The 9,378-nt window shown below is 32.7% G+C and overlaps 2 protein-coding genes across 2 annotated transcripts; one reads left to right on the top strand and one right to left on the bottom strand.

Annotated features, from left to right (window-relative positions):
• The first annotated feature begins 332 nt into the window (after positions 1 to 332).
• On the top strand, positions 333 to 4,089 carry PDE320 (pigment defective 320). The gene is made up of 5 exons (XM_021120959.2): positions 333 to 1,095; positions 1,706 to 1,943; positions 2,348 to 2,711; positions 2,873 to 3,204; positions 3,750 to 4,089. The coding sequence occupies exons 1-5, from the start codon at positions 836 to 838 to the stop codon at positions 3,942 to 3,944; spliced, it is 1,389 nt and encodes a 462-aa protein (XP_020976618.1). The 5' UTR covers positions 333 to 835; the 3' UTR covers positions 3,945 to 4,089.
• A 619-nt stretch (positions 4,090 to 4,708) lies between these two features.
• LOC107637671 (uncharacterized) lies at positions 4,709 to 5,644 on the bottom strand. The gene has a single exon (XM_016341044.3). The coding sequence runs from the start codon at positions 5,496 to 5,498 to the stop codon at positions 4,809 to 4,811; it is 690 nt and encodes a 229-aa protein (XP_016196530.1). The 5' UTR covers positions 5,499 to 5,644; the 3' UTR covers positions 4,709 to 4,808.
• Between the last annotated feature and the right edge of the window lie 3,734 nt (positions 5,645 to 9,378).

Raw genomic sequence — 9,378 nt, forward strand, 5'->3', positions numbered from 1 at the left:
CAACCTTTAATAAAATCAACTATCGATATAAAATAAATATTAAAAAAGTTAAATTATATATATATAAAATAGATAATTTAATGATTGATTTTTAATATACATATAAAACCGTAACACTCCACAATCGTATCCTAATTGATTGCACCGCTCACACACATTCTCAAGCCACCTCACTACACACTTTGTTTCTATTCGAACCTTCTCCACCTAAAACCCTCTTCCATTTCTTCACCGATTCATCAGTCAAAAACCCTTTTCGGTGGTAACTGGTAAGTGACCCTACAACCATTTTCAGCTTCACATTTTCTTCGTATTGCTCTTCCCTTATTTTGTCTCTCTCTTTTGTTTTTGTTTTTTGTTTTTTTTTTCTCTTTTAATTCTTAAGGCCTGTTTGGATGCCCCATTTTTTATGAAAATTGAATTAAATGGAAAAAATTCCGAATAATTATTTTATTAAATAATTTTGTCAAACTAAATTTAGATCAATCTTTTGCAAGTATAAAGTTAGTTGAAATTTTTTACTACTGAAATATTTTGCACCAACAGAAATGATATTTTATTGTAAGTAGAAATTAGCAACCACCATAGAAGCCTCTTTTCGTCTCTTTCCCTGTTTGTTCTGTTCTTTCACCACTTTCCATGTGACTCAACTCTCAAGGAAAGGATCGATTCTATTCAACAATCATTTGGGAAGAAGCCACACGCACTCACTCTCACTCAGAATTCAGAAATAGTAGAGTATGTAGAAGAGTCATTCCAATTTTCAACACACTCACACACACACTTCACCAGTGTCAATGTGAAATCAACACAACCGTATGCGAAACAGTGAGTGATGAGGAAGTTGAGATGGGTAATGGATGGAGGAGGCTTTTGGGACCTTGATGTCTCAACTCCAAAGACCCTCGAGGGTTCGGCCTGCCCTGTTTCTGGGAATCCTCTACCCTTGGGCCTTTCCAGGGGGCCCAGGCTTTCCAGGCCCAAGCAGGTTGACTTCATGCAGCGCTTCATGTTCGCTCCGTTTGTTCCTTCCTTCTCCAAACCAAATGGACTCTCCCTCCAGCGAGTCCTCTCCCTCCCACTCAACGATGACTGGTATCAAAATATTAGCTTGATTTCACATTTTCGTTCATTCCCATAGTTAAAGTTTTGATTTTTATGTGTTTTGTGTATCTGGGTATTCTTGTTTTGGTTCATGTGGTGGGTCAATTGGCGGAATTTGCAGCGGGGTATGTTAAATTTGCTGTTTTTATCTCTTTGTGGCTGCATTTTGGATATGTTTACTTGTTGAGGGTCTTTTCATTTTGTTTATGGCTTGGCTGCCAATGTTCTGAATTTTGATTGCATCAATCAATTCAATAGGAGAAAGTTAAAAGGGGGTGAAATTTGGAATTTTTATAGTTATGTTGCTCTCTTAGATAATGGCATGCTTCTACTGAAGCAGCAGAGTTGGATGTGGTTAGTTTTAATTTGAAGATATGTGACATTGTGGAATTTTTTATTTATTACAATGTGGGTGGATTAATGAGATCATTGAGGGTAGATTTATGTGTAGGACTAGGACAGGATTAAAGTGACCATGTTAGTTATTGTTTGAATTATCCTGTTAAGTTAATTTTTCTTCTTTTCCTAGCTGTGTCTTTGTCATAATTGAACTGTGTCAATTCTCATGGAATTCTGATTTTCAAGTCTGAAAGTTTTGCAGGGTTGTATATCTTCTTGGTCAATTCCATTTGCAAAAATTCATTTCATTTGTTAAAAGAAGTGAGGAAAAGCCATCTCGAGTTTCGTCTTGGTTTAAAACCATTGGGAGACAGCTGCAGCAGAAATCCTTATATGCACTGGGCTTGTTTTCAGAGTTCCAGTTAACATCGGATGATATCTTACATTTGGCCTTAGACTATGATGATAATCCAAGAGGGAAAGCAATTCTTCGTCACAAGGTAAGCATTTGCGTGTATATTCTTTTGAGTTTCTAAAGTTCCTTGCATGGCTCCATTTCTTGATGAATTTTAGTATTCTGTTTTAGAATTCTATGACAAGACATTAGATTGTTAAATGAGCTTTTCTGTTTTCCTATTAGGTACTTTTCATTTTTCCTTGAGGGGTGTTCGGTTATTGTGAATGGCCATATTTCGGGATAAATTTGTCTATGAATGTAACTTCTTCATTTATTAATTGATTATGAATTTTAAGTTACCTAAAAATTTGGACATACACCGTTAATACAAACCACATTAGCTAACTACTTTTATCTATCTTTCTTACTTTACGTTATCATGCTGCGTGTATACTGAGCTAGATTTTGTGTATTTATACTAACTGTGCAATTGGTGAGTGGTTGTAGTTTCCTAGTCATGAACTCACAGCGGAGGCAGTTTTGCCTGGTCTTTTTGTTGACAAGTCTGGTAATTATTGGGATGTTCCATTTTCAATGGCGATCGACTTTGCTTCCCTATCAACCAGCGATTCTTCTATGAGTTATCATTTATCTGCGCACTATAACTCTGGGTCACCTGAGCCCTTTGACAGGATCCAAAATCAAATTGGCGGACCACCACGAAACATACTTCCAGGTTTAGCCCTCAAAAGTTCCATATCTTTCAGGAACAAGGTTGATATTTGGAAAAGTGAAGCTCCTAAGTTGAAATTGGTGCAACCATATGACTTGTTCATTTCTAATCCTAATGTGTCTGCATCATGGAATATCGGTAAGATGGCCACTTCTCTGTGACAGTTTCTCAAATAGTCAAGACGAAGAGATTTAGATAGATTTAAAATGATCATCGTTCTATAACTAAATGATTGCTTTATGTCATGGATTGGATACCATAGGCATTTTTCTTATTTGTTCTTTGAATTCTCTTGTAAGGTGCTGCTGCTACAACTGGTTTTGGAGAGAGTGCAGAAAGAGCACTGGCAAATGAAGATCCCATAGGTTTTTTTATTGATAATCCTGATGGGCTTAATGCTTCGTTTCTAGCAGATACATTTGCATCTGCTTCTCTTACAGCCCAACTTGGAAACTTCCAAAAGCGTTATCTAGATCTTACGCGATTTCAGGCCCAGCTGAATATACCTTCAGGTACCAAATTCTTTTATGGTGCGAGAAATCTAGCACGGGAATATTTCCAATCCAGAAAGCCCAGCTTGGATGATTTTCAGGCAGTTTGCCCCGATGCCACCTTATCTTTTCAACAGCAGGTAGTACCAATTCACTTGTCCGATTTCACATTCTTAGAAGTTTTTTCCTGGCTAGTTCAATTCCATCTTGAAAGGACTGCAAATGGGTAAATTACACTAACCTCCCTTGTGGTGGGAAACAAAAATGCTATGTACCCACCAAAAATGGGTGATTGATTTCTAGTGTACACTTAGCATGGGTGGGTTGGGAATTATTTCTCATGACACCCCTCTATTTGTAGAAGTATATACTAATCTCTCTTAGATTTAGTTTATATGCCACTCAGCACCCTTGCTCATATTTTGTGTATCGTGACACTAATCACCTTTATAAACACGACATAACTTGCATTGACCTCCGCCATAAGGAGGTTCGTGTAGACATGACAAATCTACGGATGTTGTGTGTAAATATCTCCTAACCTCAAAGGAAGTGAATGTAATTTATCTTAAATAAATTTAGAGGCTAGTAGAAAGTCTAAATTCTACAATGCTGCACAAAAATTTGGTTCTTAAAGCTGCTTGCATGTTACCACTTACTAACACATGTTTGTGTGATTTTGCAGATTTTTGGGCCGTTGAGTTTTAGAGTTGATTCAGGAGTAACAATTGATTTGAAGGACCCTAACATTGTAAAAGCAAAGGATTCAGTAATAGCAATTGAGTATGCATTGCAAGTACTTCTTTCAGCAAAAGCAGTTGCATGGTATTGTCCCCAGCGCCAAGAGTTTATGGCAGAACTTCGCTTCTATGAGAAATAAGGAGTTTCATCAACACACATTACTCCATAGCCATTCTTTTAATTTCAACTTATTCTTTTTTTGGTTCTTTAGATTAAATTGCAAGGTTGTTGTATGGTCATGTAAACAAGTGGTTGTTATTTATCAATCTCAATTTCTGTGGAAATAGCTATTTCTATTTTGTTACTTTTTTCTTTCAATATCTTTTGGGATTATAATTGTCGACACGAAAAATAGTGATGAACATGTCAAAGTTGACAGAAAAAGAAGATAATGTGTTGATCCTTTTTTAACCCCCTAACTTATTTTGCAGCTAAATACATTGGTTTTTTAATGTATCAAAAAAGTTAAAGCGACACTTATTTTTAGACGCAGGGAGTGGTATATTTTCTTTTACATAATTAATGTCTGTGTTAGAATAAGATATATAAAATAAAGATTTACTTGGTTCTTAAAATCAAGAATTGAAAAGAAATAACAAGATTTTATAAAGTAAAGAACTTTAAGATTTTAATATATTAGATGAGATATCATACCAAAATTAATACCTTTTATTTTTCTTATTCCTAATCCTTTGACCAACACTCTAAAGTCTAAAACCTCATATAATATAATATATCTTTTTTTTTGTCTCTTAATTACCTCTCTCAAGTTGGTCCCGTTGACCAAAGACTCACTCCATCACATGTTTGAACATTCATTCATGTTCACATTCATATTCAAACATAAATCATTCAAACACAACTTAATAACAAGATTTAACATTCTAGATACAAGAACAGCAATTTAATCAAGAGATAGATTAATATATCAAACGCTTTCATAGTTTCATTACACAATATATATAACTAATAATTAATTACTGATACCACTCACTAATTCTTATTAGTAAGTATCATGATCAGGGAAGGCATTATTATTGACAGCAAGATCATGCCAACTAAAATCATTATCCATGATCATCATCATGCCATGATCATCACTATTATAACTGTTCTTCATAACATACTCATCAAAAGAGTAACCACTCTCTTGCTCTTGCAATTGATGATCCTGTTGCTTCTGCCATGGAAAAAGAGAATTATTATTATTATTATTAGTAGTAGCAGCTAATTGTTGTTGACCCTGATTATGATCATCATAACAATAACCTCTTCCACTTCCCCCACCAACAACAAATGATGATGGAATTATTGTTCTTCTTGCTGATGATGATGATGAACCTTGTTGGAAATTTAAGGTAATAGGACCTTTATTATGGACCCCAATTAGTGATGAACATGACATAATGCTGTTGTTGCTATTAGGACACCCTGTGAATTGTTGCACCAATGCCCTAAAATTGGTGGTGTTTGCATTGAGAAGTGTTGTTGGTGTTTTCTTTGATGCTCTTGATCTTCTTCTAATTGGTTTTGTAACACCACTTCCTTTTGGACTCAAAATACTCTCTGATGATGATGATGCTGCCACCATGGTGGTTGTTGCCGCCGCCGCCGCCGCCGTCATCTGATGAGTTTGGTGCTGATTATTGAATTGCTTCCATTGATTATGATCATTGGTAGCACTAGCAGCCATAATTTAAGTGAATGAACAAAACTATTTGTAATGTAAAGTTAGATAGAAATCATATTATTATGAATTGATAATGAAAGTAAATGAATGAATGAATGAGTGAATGAAGGGTAGGCTTTAATTTATTACATATAGTAGTGGCTTGTGTAATTGTCAAAGTAAAATTTTCAAAATGTGATATATATGTAAGTATCTTTTTGACTAGTCTTTGATTGAGATGGATGAGAAAACTTGAAGCCTAAGAATAATAATAGTATTGGAAGGAGTGTGCTGCTTCCAGGAAGCAACGTGTTGATATAACTGGCCAAAGTGGGAAATAATAAGAGCTAAGCTTGCTCTACTTGCACCATCACGTTTTTGGAGAATTTGAATTTTGAAGTCATTATTGATATCTTTCTTACCTCAACTTGTATTATTTCTAGAGTATATATCCAAATAGTTTTACATCGAAATTTTATAAAAAAAGATATAAATTTCTGTCTTAGTTAGATTTATTATTTTTATTTAGATAAATAAATCTTTAAAAGTGTGATATAAAGATTTATATATTTTATTTTTATAAAATTTAGTAATTTAGATGTAATAAATTTTTTTTAAAAATAAAAGTAATCGACTTAAAAGTTTTTAGAGACCTATTTAAATATATATTCTTATTTCTATATACTTCTGTCTCTAATAACATACACAAATTTGTGTTCAGCAAAATGTGTATCGTACCATAAGGTTGAACTTGAAAATGATAAGGTCTTTATGTGTTCATTGGCCGGATTTATTTACTATCTCAAAATAATAAAAACACATACATAAGGTTACACATATATAGGGACAAAGATACATATAAATTTATATAATTAGAAGACATAAATATATCTGTCAACAAAAATCAATTTTATTTTTGTTATTGTTATTGATAAGGAAGGAGGTAGAATTTTAAAAGTCTTAAAGCAATAATAAATTATAATAAAAATTTGTGTTCAAACTTAGCTTTCTATGATAAGATACTAAATATATAATTTTGTGTGTCATTATATACCAGAATATCTTTTTAAAAATGTTTTACCAAACGAAAAATAGATAGAGAAAATTTAGAAGGCGAGTATTTTTATTAAAATTTGGCGAACACTTAATTATAAAAAGAAAAGTGAATAATCTCATATTATTCATACCATTAAAAATATTAATAATGATTAATTAATAACTATAAATCACAAAATTTATTGACTTCTAGTACTCTACTGTATCACCGAATTTACGTTTCTAATGAACATGCACAGCAACCAAACTCGGCCATATATTGCCATCGAACCTTTGTTCATTTAAGTTTCTTGATTTTCTGCTATTTATTATATATAGGAAAAGTTTAGGGCCAGCAACTTTTTTAAATTCTGATCAGCATATAACTAGCAAAGAAAAGTAAGTTATTTGATGAAATTTTACATCAATTGCACACCATTAAAATTATCATTAATGGCTATTTGATGGTTATAAATCACAAAAATTGCTGGCTTAACATTCCTCTTATATATATACAAAGTAGTAACCGTGTGTGTGAAGATATATCTTGAAATATATATATATATACTCAAAAATTATTAAGCAAAAATACATATTATATAATTTACAATAATTTTAATTTACTAAATTATACTAATACATAAAAAATAGAAAAAGATCCAACAAGTAAATATAATAAAGTAAAAAGTTATCAAGTAGTGGGTACAATATTATTCTATTGTTTAATGTGAATACAATTTAGATATTATTTTTATATATTGAGGAAGACGTTTTTTTTTATTGAGTGATTTTTTCCATCAAATTTTAAAAATTAAGAAAAACAAAAAAGTAAAAGCAAAAACAAAAAATAGATAAATGATTTGAAAGAAGAATTAAATTTACTGAATGGAGTAAATAAAAAAATGTGTATTTATTTTTATTGTACCAACACTTGATAGAGAGAGTATATATTGATCCAATGATAATGTTCATTAGTCAATTTTAATTTAAGATTAAAATGATAATTAGATGCTTGATAGTGAGAGTATATATCTAGAATATTTATTAGATTTTTCACTGTAATAAATGACGGATAACGTGAAATGAAACAAAATTGCTTATGTATTTCATTATTTACTGTGTTTTATTGTTGTAATATGAACATAGAAATTAATAATAAAGTTTTAGATAATAAAATATTTATTATCTTTTGAATTTTACATAATTTTTATTAATTGCTCTCTATTTATCATTATTGGTATAAATTTCGACCCATAAATATTCGATTTATAGGGAGTCAAAATTTAATTAAAATGATTGTCACTTAGTTATGAAAATCCTCTTTCGACTATGGAAACAAAGGACGCTTGAAGTCGAGGGATTAGTTGGTTCAAAGTAAGTCGAGCATGCATCCATCAAGTTTGACACCACGTGATCAAATACAAACACGATGCAAGAACGTAGGATTTGAAAGACAAGGCAAGATAGAACGTGAGGATACCATACGAAGATTCTTTAGGGTCAAGGTAAGATCATGGCCTGAGGAAAAAAAGGAACTAAGGTAGTGGTTAAAAAATTCTTTAGAAGCAGGTCCACCTTTATTGAATATAAATAGAAGGAATCTAGAAGAGAAAATGGGGACTTCAATCAACAACACTAGATCATCACATAAACTCATAAATTTTTTGTCTCAGCAACGCATCAGAAAAACATAGAGAGCAAATGTAGTGGTGTTAGAAGTCATTTTCTAATTTATTTTCTTTTATTTTATGTTTAATCCATTTTCATTCATTCCTTTATGTGTTGTGTTGTTATCTTATTTGCTTTGCAACTAAGATTTTATATTTTCATTTATTTAAAGCTTTTCTTTATTTATTTATCTGTTTATTATAAATTCGCCACTAGTAATTTCGATGCAAGTTGCTTCGACACTATTACTAAGTAATTCCCGGGTCGAGCTCACTCTTTTTCAGAGGAGTCGTATCTGCTTCCTGAACTGAGATCTTAATACAAGCTCGATTCAACACCCTGTCGAAAAGTACCAAAAATCAAGTGAAACATATATGGCACTCCCTGTAGGACTCTGGGTTCATTTTGTGTCAAGCTGTGTATGCGATTACAGAGTGGTAAGTTAATAATGTCTGACAGAGCCTCAACTTCGACAGATATGTCAAATAATCATATTGGAGATTCCACGAGAGACCCTAAAACAGCGGCTGTCCCTTTGACCAGACTCTCGGGTTGACAGTCGACGGAAGGAATTCCAATAGCTATACTTATTACATAGCCTCAATATGGGTACCTCCGAATTATTCTCCACCTTTAGAGAATTCTAATACTGGATATGTTGGAGGTACTAGTAATATAAGGAATAACCCTTTGTATAATCTTGCATCATCTCCTTTAAGTTATTCTTCAATGGGTGTACCAAATCAGTACTACCCTTATATGCCAAATTATGGTACACATCAATATTTGATGAATAATCCTCCTTATTTAGGGTCAGTACCTTTAGTACAAATTACTTCTACAATTCCAAATGTTATTTCCACACAAGGCATGGCGACGAGTTGGTTGCCCACAGGAGGGGTACGTCCTTCTATTTTTTCGGATATGTCGAGACAGATTCCTGTCGAAACCCTAACACAGTCGAGTCGTTGGCTATGTTCAGACAACAAATCGAGGACAATCACCATAATTTAGTAAATATACTTACTCAGCAAATGACTATAGTGCTAAATCCCATGTTAGAAAATAATAATGCTAGAATAGAACAGGTCGCTCGATGAGTCGATGATATTGCAGTAGCAATCAATCGACCATTGATTCCACCTCTAGGAGGATTTCATGCTAATAATCCTCCTTTAATACTGAATAGGGAAGAAGATCC

This window comes from Arachis ipaensis, chromosome B4, assembly GCF_059453495.1.
Source record: "Arachis ipaensis isolate K30076 ecotype BB chromosome B4, ASM5945349v1, whole genome shotgun sequence".
NCBI lineage: Eukaryota > Viridiplantae > Streptophyta > Magnoliopsida > Fabales > Fabaceae > Arachis > Arachis ipaensis.